Source organism: Panicum virgatum, chromosome 7N, assembly GCF_016808335.1.
Source record: "Panicum virgatum strain AP13 chromosome 7N, P.virgatum_v5, whole genome shotgun sequence".
NCBI lineage: Eukaryota > Viridiplantae > Streptophyta > Magnoliopsida > Poales > Poaceae > Panicum > Panicum virgatum.
In genome coordinates this window covers 47,685,133-47,704,951 of record NC_053151.1, presented here as the reverse complement: position 1 = coordinate 47,704,951, position 19,819 = coordinate 47,685,133, and the positions used below count along the sequence as shown (strand labels likewise).

The following is a 19,819-nucleotide window of genomic DNA, read 5'->3' as shown; positions in this document are numbered from 1 at the left end:
CATTGGAGATATATGGTATGGTAGTATATAAGATATACTTAAATACTAAAGTTGATGTACGTATAAGAAGTTCAAGCTACAAACATGAGAGAAATGAAGAGCCAGGTCAGAAGGTGAATGAAGGGGTGCTTCTTCCATCGTTGGTGGTTCAAATATAAATTTATTGTTTTCTAGTCGGATACATCATTATTAGAAGATAGAAAGACCATAGGAGACGAATTGTTTTGCATTTTTTGGAACAAATGTAAATTTATGTATTTATTACTATTAAATAGACTAATATATAATTGATAAATAAAAATAACGTTCATGAAGCAATAATAAAAAGAAATAAAGACAGTTGTTACATAGAGTAATGTTTAATTGATAAATAAGAAGTTTGGCTATTGAGCTTCTTCTTTATTTATACTTTTAATAAATCGCAACATATAGTGAAAATATATGGAAAATCAGCATAGTGGAAATATATGAAAAATACGATTGAGAGAAATAGAAATTATGATATTAGTGGGTTGATGATGTGGCAGCATGACATTTAGTGGGTTGATGACGTGGCAACATGAAAATTAAGAGAAATATAATTATGATACTTAGTGGGTTGCATCTATATAGGTTATATAAATTAGTCTGGTGGCAATTACGACAACAAATGCTGCTCAATCAAGCCGTTGCACCTCCATGGACGGGCCGTTCGTCCAATAACCGCAGCGAACTTGGGTGGCTGAACGCCGGCTCATCATGGCGCCACGCTCGGCCTGCTCAAATAAAGCCCATCCTGCACCGATGAGTTTGGTGTGACTCCTCCCAGCAAATACCCACCCACCACTTCCTACACAAAATTCAGCAGTTTTATGATCATCCCCCCCCCCCCCCCCACTTCATTCCCGGTAGATGCCGAGCAAAAGCGTTTTCTGGAGGCCTTGTCGCCGTCGTCTGGCCGGAATTCTGCTAATGAACTGCTGCCGATCTGGTTGGATTCGGCTGTGCATCAGACAAGATCCAGCGGAAGCGAATGCTCGCGCGTTGCGAGCGAACAGCGCCCCCTCTACTATTCTTCTTCCTTCTTCTTTCTTCTTCCTCCTTCCTTCCCATCGCCCCCGCTGCCGACCGCCTCCTCCGGCTCCGGCGGCGGCAGCCGCCATCCCTAACCGAGCACGCCAGCATCGCGCCGTCTTCTCCCACTACCCCACCGCCGGCCACTGGCCCACCGGCTGTCCTGCCCCGGTCCGGCTGGCGGCGCGGGAGCGCCGCCGGCCGAACCGCCGACACCGCCGGGCCGCCGCTACCCCGGCCCCCTCCTCTATGGCCGGCGGCCATGGAGCCGCCCCAACCCCGGCAACCCGAAAATCTAAAGGCCGCCGCCTCCCGCCACCACCCCGGCCGCCGGCGCCGGCCGCTCCGCCCACCTCCCACCCTCCCTGGCTGCCCCCTCCCCTCAAACCCTAGCTCGCTCAGCAGCGGCGGCAGTGGCGGCGACGGGCCGTGCGCCGCTACCTGTGCCGTATAAGAAAACTGAGCGGAGCAGGACTGTAGCAACCATAAGGCTTGCAGCTTGCACTGCCACGGGACCAGCATATTTTGTACTCTTTCACAAGTTCAGACTTAAGAGAAAGTGGTTGAAGAAGATAACGATTTTGCCCATTCTACCCCTATCCTATTCCATGCCCAATTGTTGCCTCTGACGTACCTTCTGCAGACAAGCTACCTGCAGGCTGCAGGACAAGCGGATTTGTTGAATGAGGTCGCTGAATGCGCTGTCTGTCTCCATCACGAGCTGAGCTAACTCTGCAGTCTGCACCCTTGCAGGATTCGGCCGAATTTGGCTATAATAACTTGTTAGTTTTCATCCGCGGTGTTTCCAGCAAATTTACCGTTTCCTAGGTGGATTCGTCCTGATTCTTGTCACATACTCGATACCAAACTACTATTTTTTTTAGAAAAGGGAATATATTTTAATATTCCAGCCTCTGTATGAAACTAACTATGCATATAGCTGTATGTTATTACACACAAGTACGTCCCAAGCTCAAAGAAAAGAAATCTAATCTCAAATACAAGTCCAAAATCACCGAAAAGCAATTCTATTGCTAAAAGACCATCCATTTGAGGCAAAAATCTCTATAGATGTGGTCTCAAGCACACGACAACCCATAAGAACGTGAGGTCGGTCGTCCTCCTTCTACAGCAACGCCCAAAAACGGATCCAGCGAGTTCCTCGGAAGATAACCTGCAGAGGAGTAATAGCTCGAAAGTTGTTAAAAACCATGTCATTTCTACTTAACCAAATTGTCCAACATAAGGTAGATGCTCCAATCAAAATTTTGTACATAAGTTTCTTGTTAATTCCATTTAACCACCCATTAAACATATGAAAGATGCTCACATGCGGTGAAATATTAAAAGAAACTTGTACAATCCTCCAGATAATTCTAGCCATTTGACAATCAAAGAAAAGATGTTGAATGGTTTCATCCAAACTACAAAAACAACACTTTATACTTCCCCTCCATTGTCGACTAGCTAGATTATCTTTAGTTAGAACTACTCCTTTTTTAAATACCAAATAAAAATCTTAATTTTTAAAGGCAGTCTTAACTTCCAGATCAAATTTTTGCGAGGTGCGGGTAGACGAGCAATCAACGTTCTATACACGGATCGAACTGTAAAGTGACCATTTTGTGTTAGAGACCAAAAAAGGTATCTCTCTGATATGTTAATTGAACATTCGCAATTTTGGCTACTAAATTGTGCCAAGCTTGTAAATTGTTGCCAACTAAAGATCTACAAAAAGCCACATTCAAAGGAGTCGATCGAAGAACCGTTGCTACCGTCGCACTCTTCTTCCGCACAATGTTATACAGAGATGGGTATTGATATTTAAAGGGGGTGTTATCTAGCCAAGCATTCTCCCAGAATCTAGTCTGTGGCCCATCCCCCACTTTGAATTTGCCCATCCTCAAGAGATTATTTTTGGCCTTCATAAGACCCGACCAAAAGTGAGAATCGCCAGGCATGTGTTCAACTTGTGTGATGGTTTTGTATCTCGAATACTTATTTCTAAGGAGTCGTTGCCAAATGCCATCCTCATTGATGAGTTTAAACACTCATTTATTAAGTAAGCATCTATTCTGTAAGTCTAAGTCTAAAATTTCTAACCCTCCTTGGTCCTTAGGTGTACATAGTATCTCCTATTTTATCGGTCTATATTTTTTCTTATGTCCATTGCTCTTCCAAAAGAATCTAGATCTGTAGTAATCTAGTCTTTTAAGGACGCCACGAGGAACCTCGAAGAAAGAAAACATAAACATTGACAAATTGCTAAGGACAGAGTTAATAAGAACCAACCGACCACCAACGGAAAGCATTTTTCCTTTCCATCCACTCAATTTTTTCTGGAACCTCTCCTCCACTGTTTTCCAATCTGAGTTTCTAAGTTTTCTGTGGTGCATTGGTATACCAAGGTATCTGAAAGGAAGGGTCCCCATATCACATCCGAAGATTTGTGAGTATTCTCTTCCTAATTCCCTAGCTTCAGCATAACAGAACATCTCACTTTTATGAAAATTAATCTTAAGGCCTGACAATTGCTCAAAGACACATAACAAGAGCTTCATGTTATTGGCCTCTTCCAGATCATTTTCTATAAAAAAAATTGTGTCATCCACATATTGCAAAATAGATAAACCATCGTCCACTAGGTTTGGAACCAGACCTCTGAGCAGCCCATTGTCCTTCGCCCGTGCAATTAAAATGGCTAATACATCTACAACAATATTGAAGAGAATAGAAAATAAAGAATCTACTTGTCTAACACCTTTTTTTGTTTGAAAGAAGTGCCCTACATTATCATTAACTTTTATTCTACAGATGCCTGTTGTGAACGTGCCAAAGAGTATACCAAAAGAGTTTGAAAACGGGGAGGTCACGACGAACTTTGGCGTGAGAGCGGAGGATCCGTGCCGACTGCGGCAGGTTGACTCGTAAACTAATCAGGCAACACTCGGTGTCAAGTTTGCCAATTGACTGACCGTCTATGAGACCGATAGCGAAGAACGGCCTGAATTTTTCTTCTCTTTCGGAAAATGATGGTATCTCCCCACTTTAATCCCGATCCAGACACACACTGGCATTACTTGTAGCAATCGGCAGCACGGGCTTGGGATGTCATGCACATGCCGCGGAGCTGAAGATGCGATTTTTTTTTCATCCGGATAAGATTCGGCAAGGAGCCCGTTCTCGAATCCAACAGCAACACACGACAAACTAACCCGATGCTTATGCTTACTCGCCATTCCTTTTAGGATAATCCCCGTGATCGCCTGCTGCACGGCTTGTCCGTCGCCATGGACAAACCAATCAGGTAATCACAGCCAGTCAGCAACCCCAAGCCGGCGATATCTCAAAAAAAAAAAATTCCCAGCTTTTTCGGGGCGCGGACGCCAAGAATACCGTCACGTCCCACAAGATCCCGGCGCGGAGCCAGCGGCGACCGCGAGGCGCGGAGCGGATAGGCAAGAGCAGTGTAGACAGCTCGACGGCCATTGACTTCCCCGCCCACCTTCTCCCCGTCTCCCTCCCAATCGGATCCGTCCCTCGCCTATAAACTCTCGCTCTCTCCGCCTCCCCGGGGTCCAGCTCCCAACTGCCACCGATTTGTTTGACGCCGCCTTGGGTCCTCCCTCCACACTCGCCGGTCGCTGCTCCCGACCTCCGCTGCCGATCTCCGTCCTGCTGTGCCGGCGAGAGGGATCATGGCGGGGGAAGGGGAGGAGGTGTACGTGGCGGCCATCGACCAGGGCACCACTAGCACCCGGTTCATCATCTACGACCGCCACGCCAAGCCCGTCGCGTCGCACCAGCTCGAGTTCAAGCAGCACTACCCGGAGGCAGGGTGAGTGTGGACGCCTGTGCGGGTTTTGTGTTCTCTCGGGGTGGGGATCGGTTGAGTAGCGTGTTTGCTCGGTGTGATCTCGGTCAATTCTGGACCGTTGGTTGACTCGGGAGGAATTAAGGGGTTGCTAGTTTGAAGATAAACAGCTTTGCAGTTCTAATGCTTTGATTTAATTGCCTGAGGCCCTGTTTGGGACGGAGGGTGAGAAACGCGCGGCGCGTATACGCGTAAGCGGCTCGGAGGCCGCTTTTGCGATTCTGGCTCGCGTAGTTGTTTTTCTTGCGTTTTGCGTTGTCGGCGGCCGGCGGACGCGCGTTGGTCGCGAGGCGTTCGGCGGGATTTTTCCGCGTTTATCGCTCATATGCGACGCAACCAGGGGCGGATACAGGAGAGGGGCTAGGGGGGCTCAAGCCCCCCTAAGCTCCCCTAATTACACGTAAAACACTGTAGTAAGACCTCCAAATCACCATTAAATCTTCACACAAATCAACATCTCTATTGTTTCAGCCCCCCTTGCCTCCAATCCTGCATCCGCCACTGGACGCAACGCGGTCCCAAACAAGCCCTGAAGGTTCTTCAGTCTTAACTTTTAAGACCCGTATGAGTCACATGTTTGTCCAGTTATATTTACTTAATGACTTAATAGGCAACTTAGTGGACTATTCCATGTACATGTGGTTCTCTTATATGAACTTATGAGTAGAAACTTAGATGATCATTGGACCGTATTTACTCTAAGAAAACATATTACCACAAGTTCCTAAAGGATCCATGTGAGGTTGAACTCTTTTTCTGCTAGATCAATTCGGCGACTTATCAATTGGCTACTTTTAGCTTCCCTTACTCATGTTCTTGGAAAACGTCTCACTAACTGTCTCAGTCCAAGTATAATTTGACTGCTAATTTTGGAAGATTTATACAAATGCCACATATTTTCTTTATTTCACTATTGTTTCCTTGTATATGTGGATTTGTGAAAGGGAGAAATATAATTTTCTATACCTCTTTTCATGCATTTTTTAGTTTTTATGTTATTTCGTTTGATCCACTGTAGTCTGTAATCCATAGTGCCATCCCTTTTTTAAAAAAAAAGCAACGCCAACTATCATAATGAATCTCACTTTCTTTTGCTGTCGATTATTTTTTCATTTAGATTTTCATCTCTGATATTATTCTATGTTTCTGTGAACAATAAGGTGGGTTGAGCATGATCCTATGGAGATTATAGAGACTGTGAAGGTGTGTATGAAAGAGGCAGTTGACAAAGCCAAAGATCGTAAATGCAATGTGGTTGCTGGTTTGAAGGCAATTGGAATCACAAATCAGAGGGAAACCACTGTTATGTGGAGTAGATCCACTGGTCTTCCACTGTACAATGCCATTGTGTGGATGGATGTTCGCACGAGCCCTGTTTGCAGGTCTTTTTTCTTTCCATCACTCGTTTTCTGTTAGCATATTGATATTGTTGAGTCTTCTCATCATGCTTCAACTATCCAGGAGATTGGAGAGTGAGCTATCAGGTGGTAGAACCCACTTCGTTGAGACATGTGGTTTGCCAATCAGTACTTATTTCAGTGCTTTGAAGTTATTATGGTTAATGGAAAATGTTGATGCTGTCAAGGATGCAGTCCGGACTGGTGACGCGTTATTTGGCACAATAGATACCTGGTTGATCTGGAACCTTACAGGAGGTGTTGCTGGTGGGCAGCATGTCACAGACTGCTCAAATGCATCTCGTACAATGCTCATGAATCTGAAGACACTTGATTGGGATAAGCCAACACTTGATGCATTAGGAATTTCTGCAGCTATTTTACCAAAAATAATCAGTAATTCGGAGAAAATTGGTGTGGTTGTCAATGGGTTCCCCTTGGCAGGTGTCCCCATCTCAGGGTGCCTAGGAGATCAGCATGCTGCTATGCTTGGGCAGCTCTGCCAAAAGGGTGAAGCGAAAAGCACCTATGGTACTGGTGCCTTCATCCTTCTCAACACAGGGGAAGAGCCTACAGAATCCTCCCATGGTCTTCTTAGCACCATTGCTTACAAGCTTGGCCCAACTGCACCCACTAACTATGCTCTTGAAGGATCCATTGCAATTGCAGGAGCAGCAGTTCAGTGGTTGAGGGACAGTCTTGGAATCATTCAGACAGCAGCTGAAATTGAAAAGTTGGCTGAAACTGTGCCGGATTCAGGTGGCATATATTTTGTGCCAGCATTCAATGGGTTGTTTGCACCATGGTGGAGGGATGACGCAAGGGGGATCTGCATTGGAATCACAAGGTTCACAAATAAGGGCCACATTGCTCGAGCAGTACTTGAGAGTATGTGCTTTCAGGTGAATGATGTCCTCAGCTCCATGCACAAGGATGCTGGAGATGCAGGAGAAGTAAAGAGTGCAGAAGGGGAGTTCTTGTTGCGTGTTGATGGTGGCGCTACCGTTAATAATCTTCTTATGCAGATACAGGTAAAGGAAAATGTCTCCTTCCAAGTTGTTTTACAAAAATAAAAACAAATAAGTACATTTTAATGGTGCATCTATTATCTCACACGTATGAATACATCTTTCACCTAGTATCGATGTCTGAAATTCTGAATCAGAGCAAGTAACATCACGATCTAAAGAATTCACTTGGTAGTCAAGAACTCAAGATAAATTTTAGATCACCTGAAAATTTTCAGACTTATCTTTTTTTGAATAACGCTTTTATATAGTTGCACCTATGACTTCCTGAAAATGGACAAATGAAGGATATGATATTGACGCATAATAGTGTCCCTATTTGACTATTTCCATTTGTAATTTAGGCCGAGTATGGCTTGCTGAAAATGGAAATGCAGGATATTGACGCATAATAGTGTCCCTATTTCCATTTGAAAATTACGCCGAGTATTCGAAACAGCAATCTTTATATTGTAAGAAAATGATTGCCTGCTTCTAAGGCATGCTTGACATTCAGAATTCAGAACAGCATTAACAGCACTATACTGTAGCTTCGTCAGTGTAAAAAACTGCATTAATATCTGTAGATAGAACTGCAGGTAACACCTGTTCAACGTTTAAAATCTGTACTGCAGAATATAGAAAGCTGCACAAGACAAGACATGAGCTTGTTCTTTTCTTTTGTTCTTTTAGTTTGGGGGAATCAAGACATGAAATTCTTAGCAAGCAGTTCAGTACGGCAAACTACTATTTCATAGATGATCTGAGGTTCTCATATTCTTTATCACAATTGTATTTTTTTTCAAGAACATGCAGTAGAGCTGGAAAAAAATAAAAAAATCTTTAAGTTTCATCACAGCGCAAATAATGTGTTTTAAGCACCCACCTGCAGGCTGATTTGCTGGGAAGCCCTGTTGTCCGACCAGCTGATATAGAGACAACAGCCCTCGGAGCTGCATATGCTGCTGGGTTAGCTGCTGGAGTCTGGACAAAGGAACAGGTGTTCGCCGGCTTGCACAAGGAAAACACAACAGTCTTCCGCCCGAAATTGGACGAGGCCCACAGGAAGAAGAGAGCAGATTCATGGTACAAGGCGGTTTCAAGATCATTCGACTTAGCTGACCTTTCTCTTTAGATTATCTCACCTTGTTGCACGGTAGGCACGATCAATCTGTGCCGTGGTGGTGGTCAGCTCGCCCTTGTTTGTCAATGAATAAAGTGCTACATTGTGCATTACTTCTGTGGGCTTGTTTGCTTTATTGAAAGAAACGAAGCTGTCCGATGTATATTTATAAATTACAAGTACAGAGTAATCTCAGTTCTTAACAAAGAACTTTGGAGTATACATGTTCTTCTCAGTTGAACTATCGATTGCATTTCTCGTACTTATTAGTTGTACTATTACCACACCATGCACTATTTAATAGCTAGATAGGCAACTCCTTCATAACGCAGCAGCTTACTTGCATGCCACTGAAGGGTACACACATCATACTGAAAGTACCAGCACGGCAGTAACTAGTATAACTGGAAGATATACTTAACCCAAGTACGAAGTGCCCCGTATATTTTGTAGAGGGACTATAGTATGAGGTGACTGGTGCTTTCAACGGTTCCTAGTGGAAGCACTGTTAGGATTAAGAGGCGGCGGACGTGCTAAGGGCCGTGTGGAAGCGAACCAGCCCTTCTCCTCAGTGAAGCCGGCGCCTGCAGCATGCCCAGCTTGTGCTGTCGTGCATCATCAAATAGCAGAACTGAGCAATCTTTCAGGAAACTACAACCAAGGTTATGCAAAAGTCGTGCATAAAGAACGAGCAACAAGCAGTAGCAGTAAGGAGATAACAACAAAATAAACTTCACAAAAACGCCAGGCAAATTCGCTCAAGTACTGCTGCAAAGGTCTCACCCTGCATGACGCCTTGCTGTGTTCCGGCGTCCTTTGGATCTGCGTATGTCTTCAGGCCCACTGTGGGAAGGGCGTGCTCTCGGGTGAGAACGAGAACGATGGTCAAGGTTATGAGCAGTTTGGAAGCCATGGTCCTTTGCCTTGACAGCACGAGGGGAAGCGGCTGTAGTTTGATTAGATGAAATGGAGTTAGCGCCAGCATGGCGGCATGTATAGAGACCCCAATCAGTCAGGACTCAGGACTGGAGTGTGGCCATCTGCCAGAAGGCATCAATATCTTGTAGAAGGCACTAGACAGACTGTCTCGTCATCGCGCTCGAGTGTAGCTTGACTGCATTGAAGGTGACCTCTAGAATCGATCCGACAGGAATTTGGCCATCCTCATGGGATATCTCGCTAGGGACCTCGTGCTAGTATTATTCGGTCTAAATTCCACCTACCATATCCTGCGTTACAGTACGCATGCCAGAAGCCCATTTCAAGGCCTTGTTCTGTTCATCGCTGGCGAATACAACAATGATATAAGAGCTACATTGTCAATGCCAAAACAAACTTTGCAACAGTATGATTAAACATCTAGCTAGAACATAAAAGAAACTGTAGCGGTCTCACTAATTGTTTTCGCAACCAAATGGAAACACAAGGTGCCATACAGTTTCAAAAATCCCCTCCTATTTTGCTGAGGTCACATGTAACAAGGTATTCAGAAAGGCTGTTCATAGGAAGCTACCTGCGGCACCAAGTTCAGATAGTGCAAAGGTACAACTTAAAAAGTTCAGATCGTGCGAAGTTATGCAGCTGGAACTTGCACAAAAGCGTAGCAACAGCAGACAGGCAATCAAATATGTAAGTGCTGTACTGTACTTTCAAACAGGAACAAATGAATCTTGCATCTTTACCAGAGCGCACACATTAATGGGGTGTTTGGTTTGAGCCTTTGAGGTGGTCCATCATATGAGTTGATCCCATGAAATTTGTTCCTCATCATTAAGCTAACCATGTACTTGTGGGTGGTGAGGGATCAGCCCATTCCACTCCACAGGCCAAATTTAGTGAGAAGATGATGAACCACGGAGCCACCCCACTCCTCAAAACAAAACCACCCTAATTTCTACAGTCCGCCGACAATATAACTGATTTACTCAAGTATGAGAACAACCTTTATGTCATCGATATATTGTGATTGGAGTTGGAGTATACAGCACTTTGGTATCTCAGTACAGCCTAGCTAAGTGTTTCAAAAAAATATTTCTCTGGAAATGTCTCTGCTTAACCAACAAAAGAACTTTATTTTATTTTTAATGTGTTATTTAGTTTTTTGCAGTGCATGAATTTCACAGCATGTTTCCAGATAACCCCATCTTCTAAATCTATCAAATATGTGTCAAAATTAACTCTGCAAGTCTCAGAATAATCTTGAGGATCAGTGAGGTGCCATCTGAAACAGTGAGAGCATAATTTATGACCTGTAGCCACATTGTTCTCAAGAAGCATGTGAATAGTGAAAAGGGTTTCATATGCCTGGCGGAGGCTTGATATATGACATGACTGTATATATGGTCTGGACAATGGTGCAAGCAAGAACCACTATACCAGCTAAAGCAGCCAGTGCTAACCACGGATTTCCAAAGTGATTGAGCCACAACCAAGCTATCCATCTATTCAGGCGACTCTGGTAGTGGGCTTCCAACACTTGGCATAAAGATTTTAAGTAGTAGTTCCAGTCAAATCTGAATGTCACTTGTTTGGTGAGTCTTGTGAATAGTTCAGACACCTCATCATCGCTATCCAACATATGTACAATGATGCCTCTCTGAACAAGCAATGTGGCATCAGCCGGTGTAGCGAGGACCTGGGACATGAAAGTGACATATGCACTGATGTCATTGCCAAACCTGCGGTCTATTTGCTCAAGTGACAGAAGGTTCTTAAAAAGTGATTCACTGGACTCGTCAATTGGCAAACAAGGAACTTCTATAACCCCATCCACAAACCTTATGTCCAGGAGCGAATGCTTACTTTGTTCGCCATACTGCCTTTTCTTGAATTGAACTCCTGCTTGATGGTATTCTACTGCACGGCGCCAGCGAGTCCGAAGCTTTCCAGCTTGGAAGCAATCCATCTGTTCTAGGTTTTTGTCAGCATCAACAGGTTTATGATCAACTTCAATGAATCTGTACCCAAGATGTAAAAGATTAACGAAATACCTTCTCCTGGGCTGACACACAAGCTCTTCATCAATTTTCTTACTAGGTCTGAAGTACATGTGACATAGGTGGAGCAAATGATGGAATTGCTTGGGTCTGTCAAATTCCTGTATAGCAATTGGATAGTGTCCCAAGATTGCCTCTACAAATTCGGCAGTTTTGCTACAAAGTGACTCAGCTGTACCTGTAACTAGTTCGTAGATGCACTCAACAATGAAAAATGGTATTTGGTTCTCCAGCAAGAACATGTCATGCCATGTAGCACAACTCAACCAATCTCCAGCATTGTTACAGTTCTCCATGTTTGTCATGTGGTTTGCATCCCCTATTTCATTTTGCCCACCACTTTCTTGACTAGCTTCTACCTTAATCAGTTCTAGCTCCATGGCATATCCATGTTCCTTATATTTGCTCGGCCCAACTCCTCCAGATGAATCTTTTAAATTTGCCGCAGCTTCTCCTCCCATATTTTCGTCAGTTTCTTTATGGAAGGAACTTGGCTCCAAAACCCTTGCATTTGATACCCTGGTGCCAACATTTTCGTCAATATTCACTAGTATGAAGCAGCCATCAAGCAAAAGCATCTGTAGAAACTTCTTTCTTTCCATTTTTATCTCGTCTGAATAGCATTTCCTTGCTTGTTTTTCTAGTCCAGAGATCGATTTAAGGTAATCACAAAGAGTTCTTTCACGGTTCAATTTCAGCACCCTGTCTAAGTATTCCCACTTTTTTTTCTCCATGGCTTCGAGGTGTTGAGCCCCATGGTGGTACGGACCAAAGGATACAACAAATGGTTCATAGGGGATGCGATCAATCTCCAATATGTGTTCTGGGACTCTATAGATTGGGCAAATCTTGGTATCATCATCAGACGGATCATACAGTGACCAGAAATAGTTTATTTCCTTTGTCATGAAACTGACCATCTTATCCATGTCTATATATTTCGACCTAGAACTTTCAGCAATAGTCATTTTTCTTGCTCACTCAGGACACCATCCAGGCTTGAGAGAATTAAAGGATTGGCAAGTGATTTTTTTTCAGCTGACACAAATTACCTATGGAGAGGAATAGGAACTGCTTAGCATTAAAACATGGATCATGGTTAATATATATAACTCATGATCTACCCTAAAAAATCACTAAGGAATGGATTTTTTTTTGAACAGTTAAGGAATGGATATAAGTGACGTTGAGAGCCGCTGATGAGAGATCACAAAGCCTTGATTATGAGAGGACAAAAACAATTGTACGGGGGGGGGGGGGGATGGATCAAAAAATGAGAAATATAATGAGCACTGGGGAGATCATCAACTCTTGGTGTACCTGCGATTGTAGCCTTCAGACTGGCCAGAATTTCCGGAGCCGGTCTTAGATCCACCTAGGAAGGAAAGGATAACCCTTTATAGCGAAGAAAGATTCACAAAATTGGTGGCAATTTAAAGGCTCGAACTAACTCATTCAAGAATAAGTGGGATTCGGTGCGGTCGCTGATGCAGCTATGGTGGACGTGCAGCCATTTGGCCGGGGTTACAGAACCAGCCGAATGAAGTTATCTGAATGGGATAGACGAGGAGATGGAGGGTGAGAGGAGGAGCGGACTGATGGATGAAGGAGGTGGTAGCGGCGTGGCGGACTGGCCACCGAGGATTGACGCTATCCTCTAGTATTTGCCCTGGTAATTATCGGACGAGAGTGAAATGGTGGTGGCCGGGGACAGGCTGATTCTCTCTGTAACGGAGCGATTCCTGGTGATCTCGTCACTTGATTATTTTGCCTGTCTTCTTTCTTTCCCCAACCCCCTGCCCGTTTGAGAAATTTGGATGGCAAAAATCCAAATCCCCTGCCTGTCTTCTTTCTTTCCCCAACCCCCTGCCCGTTTATACATCTGATTCGTTCGAAATCTGCGGTTCTATTCAGAAAGCTGGGTATTCTCCTTGTTAGGAACCTTGTACATACTACGAGATAGGCTATAACTAGAATATGGCGGGGAGTAGATCATCATACAAAACTAATTGACTATACTTCAATTATTCAATAGCTAAAGTAGACCAGAGTAGAATGCGTCTTCCCACTCCGTGTGGGCAGCAATATCTTGGCTAACAGGCCTTGGCCTTGCACGACGGAGGGAGGCGTCGAGGAAACACCATGATATTGGGCAGGCCGATTATCAGCTTCTCTTCTTTAGCATCCATGCCTTCTTGCTTTCCTGGGAAAACAGAAAGGTATGATTTAGCTTTATCTTGTACAGAATGATAATTTAAGAAATCAAACAAAGAAATCACCCTGACCTTTTGCTGCTTTGCTTGTTTCTCCCACCTTCATCTTTGGAACCCCATTCAGATCATGAACCAAGGGAATCCCCGCACCACCACCTGGGGCATGTCGGCCTGCAGCAAGTGAGAATACAGCGAACATTGCCAGGAGAATGGCAAGGGTGAGGGCTGGCTTGGAAGGCATCTTCAACAAGGCCTTGAGGGCAACACGATGGACTCGTCCTCTACCAGATCAGCCTTTTTATATCCATCTTGCATCTGTGCTGTCACTGTAGCGCTTAACTCCTTAAAATGACCTATGTCACTAGGTGGAATCAATATCTTCAAGATCCTATGATTCCAGGATTCAGATCTGCCAGTTAGGCATGGTCATCACTCTCCACCCAACTTAAGGTAGAGAAGAATATGGTAGGCGCAATTAATTACTTGTATCCCCAAACAAAAGATAAATATTGCATGAAACAATGTCTTCGAATTAACAGTATAGAAAATGCTAATATAAACCCATTTCATCTTCTTAATGCAATGGCATGCAATTCCTGCGTGTTCGGCGAAAAAGAAAAAAATCATAGAATAGGAAAAATCCAAATGTTTGTCAAATAACATACATTGGAAAAAAAAAGAGAGGATGTGAAATCCTGGAAATTTGTGGTTCAGGTCTGCTTATTTGTAGTTGTTATTCATATTAGGTGGTTTCATGTATGCTAACACAGTAAAGATGGTTTGTACTATAGTGCAGACAAGCACAACAACAGTGCCTAATGCAGCTAAGGCCAACCATGGATTACTGAAATGGTTCATCCAGAGCCATGCTATCCATCGGTTCAGACGACTCTGGTAGTGTTCTTCCATAGACTGACAAAGTGATCTTAAGTAGTAGCTACCATTGAAATCAAACACAACATCTTTGCTGAGCAAGGTAAATAGATCTGATACGTGTCTGTCACTATCAAGGTGGTGAACAATGATTTCTTTTTCAACAAGTATTCCCACGTCTTCTGGCATACTAATAATTTGTGACATGAAAACGATGTAAGCTGTAAAATCATCCCCAAATTGAGGACATGTTTGCTCGAATGCAATGAGGTTCCTGAAAAAACTGCCTGAATATTCATCCACTACAAGACATGGAATTTCGATGGAACCATTGCCAAACTTAATGTCCAATAGAGAGTGAGGATCCAAATTATCATACTCGCGTTTCTTAAACTTAATTCCGGCCTCTTTATATTGTGCTACTCTCCGCCAGCGGTTTAGCTCATGACCAGGCAATGGGAAACCCTCCTGCCCAACTGGCTGGATCTGCTCATTCCCTTCAGAACGTTGACCAATTCTAAAATATCTCCATCCAAAACTGAAAAACTTACAAAGATACTGAGGCCGAACCTGATAATGGTGGCTATTATCAACTTTTGGATTAGGCCTTAGGTACATATGGCACAAGTGAAGCAAATGTTGAAAGTTTTCTGGCCCATTGGCTTCTTGGATTGCCTTTGGATAGAAAGACAATGCATGTCGTACATATCTATTCAATGAATCCGTGAGAGATGGAGAGAAAATGGCATTCCCTGAAGCTAGCTCATATAATTTCTTGACAATGAAAAATGGAATTTGGTTTTCCAGTAAGAACAGGTCATGATAAAGGAATCTCATGAACCACAATCCACTTTGATCATCACTTTCACTGTCTTCATTTGCCCCCTTTCTTCCACTTTGGTTACCTTCACATGCAGAGTTGCTAGCTGTGTTTTGTATATCATTGTTGGTGCTAGCATTGGCATTTTCGACAACTATTTTCTCAAGAGCAAACCTCTCACTCTCTGCCTGTTGCAGGTGTGCTAGAAGTGTTTGAGTTCCACCAAGAGCAACTAGAATGAAGCATCCATCAAGTATGAGCATCTGCAGAAACTCCTCATCAGTCATATATACATCCTCAGAGTAACAGTTCCTTGCTTCACGTGCGAGATCTCCAATCTCTAACAAGTAATCAAGCAATGTTTTCTCAGAATTTAATTTACAAACTTCATCTAGATAGCCCCATTTCATCTTATCCATGTTCCGCAACTTTGCAGCTCCATGGTGATATGGACCAATGGACAAAATGAAAGGTTCATAAGAGAATTTATCAACCTCACGGATATGCTGCTGAACCTTGCAAATAGGAATGTAATTCATTCCCTTGTCAGTGTCCTCCCCTAGTGACCAGTAATAATCGAGTTGTTGTTTCATAGAGGTCACCAGCTCGGCCATTGCTACATCTTTAGCTTTGTTTTTGCTTCCTCGAGACATTATTCCTGTCAAACAGTTGGGTCAACCATCGGTTCATGCCAAGAAATACAGATATGTAGCAGAAAAATCTATCAGACCTGGTATGAGGATTTCAATGGAACTTGTGGCCTTTTGCAGCTCAAGACCTTTTTTACCCCAAAGCATAGGACTATAGGAGCGCCCCCTTGGGTTTATATCAACTAATCTTGGCCGACAAACTTAAAAGGATATCACAGCTGAAGCACCACTAGACCAAACATTTTTTTAAGGAAATAAATTCAATTAAATGAAAACTCAGCAATTAACCGCCTAACCAATTGCAAGGCCACCACTAGACAAATGCGGACATGCCCCTCTTTATCTAAAAAGAAAGACAAATGCCCCTCCTTCGGCCAAGCCAGATCCAATGTAGGCATGATGGCAAATTTCGGTGCAATCTAGTAGAAATTTTGGGAACACCACATAGATCAATAGTGAAAACTTCTACCTGAGAAGTTAGGCACGCATAAAAAGTGAAAAAAAAACCTAGGATAAAGAATACGGTAGACTAGAAGTGAGCAAACGACACTGAAGGAGCAGAAAAGAGACTAAACAATTCAGACAGCGAAGGAGGCATGGACGAGGCGATGAGGTAGGACGAGCACCTGCGAGAGAAGCAGTTCGCGATGGATAAAATCAATGAACCCTTTAATTCATCGTCCCTGCTTTCTCAAACCCGCTTCGGCGTCATAGCAGGCGACCGCAACCAGGCTCCATCGATCCGAAGTATCAGGGGCACAGGAGTCGCAAGATCTAGTCGGAAGAAGTCATTCCATTAGGGTTAGCCCTGTTTTCTCCCTTCAAATATGGCTAAAATTTCAATAATCTTTTAAATTATAACTTTAATTTGACAACGTATGCTATGCAAATCCGGTTCCTATGCAAACTATGCAAACCAGCGATCAGAACTCTAGGATTTTAATCCAAAAGCTAGAGATGAAGATTGATTCTATTAGCAGTTAACCCCTCCCACCAATCCCCGCCTAATATCTCTGTTTGTGAAAAAACCCCCCCGATCCGCGCACCGGTTCGGTTCCGTTCTTTCCTGCCGCCGCGCGAGACCTAGCGATTGCTATTGGGCTGCCATCGCCGCCCATGCGCCTGACGCCGCCGCCCCTCCACCTGACGAGACCGCCCTTGCAGAAGGAGACCGCCGCCGCCCCTGCGCCTGACGAGACCGCCCCTGCAGAAAGTGATCGCCCCTGCGCCTGACACCGCCCAGCGTGCGCCTGAGATTATCTGATGAGGATGATGACCGCCCAGATCAGCGTGCCCAACTGAATATTGTTCCATGTGTTATCTAGAGAAATTGCTACAGCTACACACACTACGTGTCCCTTGAACTACTCAATTCATTAGGATTTCAGAAATCAAACAACCAGCAGCTACTTTCAAGAGCTAAATCCACAAACTAGCCTGGATAATTCAGAAGGTATCCTGATCTAAGGTGTTTGCCCATCAGGGAGAGTACAACCTGTCAGGAAGATACAAACCATTAGGGAGATCACAACCTGCTGTTTCCCCACGTTGCACCGATCGTTGCGACGCGCAGGGCGCAGGTCACGCAGGGGGCCAGCCACGCAGGTCCTGCGCCGAGGGCGAGGCTGGGGCGACTCCGGATGGGCGGCGCGCGGCTTGGACGGTCTCCAGATGGGGCCGGGGCGGCGACCAGGCGAGGGTTTGCAGGGGCGGCTCCGTCCGCAGGGCTCCAGGCGGCGCCCCTAGGAGGGCGACGGTCAAGGAGCGGGCAGCGACGGCCTAGCGCCTGGATCGCGAGTAGCGACGGTAGGGAACAGGAACCGATCGGTGCACTTGTTCCCAGGGTGTTTTTTTTTTTTTGCACAAACAGAGATTAGGAGGGGGATTGGTAAGAGGAGTTAAGTGCTAATAGAACCCACCTTCATCTCTAGCTCTTGGATTAGAATCCTAGAATCCTAATCGCTGGTTTGCATGCATAGGAACCGGATTTGCATAGCATATGTTACCTTTTAATTTATCCCTAAACTCTACTATCTGATTCATTAATACAATTTATCTTTTTTATTTCCTCATACAAGAGTTAAAATTTAATTCCAAATTTTGCAAGGTAGTGGTGGATATCACGATGCATACTAATAATAATAAAAAAGTTAAAGTTTACAACTATGAACTATCACAAAAATCTAATTTCAACCTAAAACTACAAAACCGGATAAGATAGCTTATCCAACTATCAAAATCGGGCAGATTTAGCTCTTAGGGTGGTTTCAAAGGTGGTTCTGTATTTTTAAGTGACAATAAATTCAATTTAGATCTAAAAATGAAAACTAATTCATTTCAAAATATAAAAATACAAAACTAGTATCAAAATTTTTCAAAAAATGTAATCTATCTATTATTGCTCTATCTACTCTTATTTATTTAAAAATAATAGGCATAACTACAAGAAACTAAATACTATAAACATAAAAAAATTGGACTCCAATAGTTGACAAGTACAATGCCAATAGATGGGTTACATTTTTAGAAAAAAATGTGATACCCATTTATTTTTTATTTTGATTTAAAATGAATTACTTATGATTTTTTACTTTAAATTTGAATATTTTTAGTTTTCATAAATGAAAATCACATTCGAAACCACCCAAGGGCCAAATTTGCCCGGTTTCAATAGTTGGATGGTCTATCTTATTCGGTTTTGTTGTTTAATGTTGAAAATCGAACTTGGACTTTTGCTTTAAAAAACTATTATAAGTTTCCATCATTATTTTTGAACTCCAATATTTAATTTATTATTAAATATTCTAGCCTATCAAAATAATGATAAAAACATTATGATGTGTTTTTATAACACATTATCATGTGTACTATTATCTTGTAAAATTTCAACTTAAAATCCCACCTATGCCTGGAGAAATGAAAAAGACAAATTGTATTAGATGGTAATTTGAACCAGAGAGCATAGTTTGAGAGTAAAATAAACCGAACAATAGTTTATGGATTATTCAGATTTGAGCATTCCTGAGCTTGTTATGTAGCGTTTGAACACTATTGTAGCGGACTATTGAAGCGGGTGCGCTTAGAGTACGCAACTTCTTGAACTTGTAACGTCTGAACACACTATGCTTTGTTCTATTGGAATAAAGTGGGAAAACCTTTACTCTAAAAAATAGTTGCAGACCTCCTCCAGCCTCTTACTCGGTTGGAAGTAAATATGAGACAAATGAAGCAAATGGCAGAAATATTTTGGTCTATCAGAACCCATAATTGCTTTTGGATAAAAACGCAAAACAGCTTCCACATACTAACAAGTTCATCTGTCAAACATGGAGGGGAAACACAGTCAGATGTAACAAGCTCAAAAATCTTTTTCACGATGAAAAAGGGAATCTGATTTTCCAGCAACAATATGTCGTGATTAATAAACCTGATAAACCAATGTCGGATCCTTTTGCAATCCTGCTTATATCCTACGTCATCTTCGCTACTAGACTGGGTGGTATTTTGACATGCCTCATCACCCTCCGGCCTCTATTATGATATCCTCACTATTGTCCTGCTCTGGTTGTTCCCTAGAGGCAGCTCTTGTTTCTTCGGGACCTGCACATGTGTTTTGTGCTTGTCTGTCTTGTACTTGTCTGTCTTGTACTCCCGCTGTTCCAAATTATAAATCATTCCAAGAATCTTGGAGAGTCAATATTTTTCGAATTTGACCAAATTTATATAATAAGATAATAACATTTACGATACCAATTAAGTATCATTAGATTCTTTGTTAGTTATATTTTCATAGTATACCTATTTGATGTCATA

The 19,819-nt window shown here is 43.2% G+C and overlaps 2 protein-coding genes across 17 annotated transcripts; one reads left to right on the top strand and one right to left on the bottom strand.

The window, feature by feature from the left end:
- Positions 1-4,331: 4,331 nt before the first annotated feature.
- Positions 4,332-8,695, top strand: LOC120681415 (glycerol kinase-like). Of its 2 annotated transcripts, none has more exons than XM_039962902.1 (4): positions 4,332-4,891; positions 6,088-6,309; positions 6,389-7,355; positions 8,224-8,695. In XM_039962902.1, exons 1-4 carry the CDS (start codon positions 4,752-4,754, stop codon positions 8,464-8,466), a joined length of 1,572 nt encoding a protein of 523 aa, XP_039818836.1. In that variant the 5' UTR covers positions 4,332-4,751; the 3' UTR covers positions 8,467-8,695. The 2 variants fall into 2 exon arrangements, with proteins under 2 accessions (XP_039818836.1, XP_039818837.1); XM_039962903.1 differs by lacking the exon at positions 8,224-8,695 and adding an exon at positions 8,025-8,170 and having other exon boundaries at positions 4,416-4,891.
- Positions 8,591-17,859, bottom strand: LOC120681413 (UPF0481 protein At3g47200-like). 15 transcript variants are annotated; one of them, XR_005677862.1, is made up of 7 exons: positions 17,539-17,859; positions 16,633-16,780; positions 15,851-16,014; positions 13,736-15,696; positions 12,771-13,653; positions 9,238-12,502; positions 8,591-9,059 (listed from the first exon to the last, which is right to left on the bottom strand). XR_005677862.1 is itself a non-coding variant. In XM_039962899.1 (3 exons), exons 2-3 carry the CDS (start codon positions 12,416-12,418, stop codon positions 11,070-11,072), a joined length of 1,182 nt encoding a protein of 393 aa, XP_039818833.1. In that variant the 5' UTR covers positions 12,419-12,502; positions 12,771-13,267; the 3' UTR covers positions 10,375-11,069. The 15 variants fall into 15 exon arrangements, 4 of the variants coding, with proteins under 4 accessions (XP_039818833.1, XP_039818834.1, XP_039818831.1 ...); XR_005677861.1 differs by having other exon boundaries at positions 13,736-16,780; XR_005677860.1 differs by lacking the exon at positions 17,539-17,859 and having other exon boundaries at positions 13,736-16,014; positions 16,633-17,532.
- Between the last annotated feature and the right edge of the window lie 1,960 nt (positions 17,860-19,819).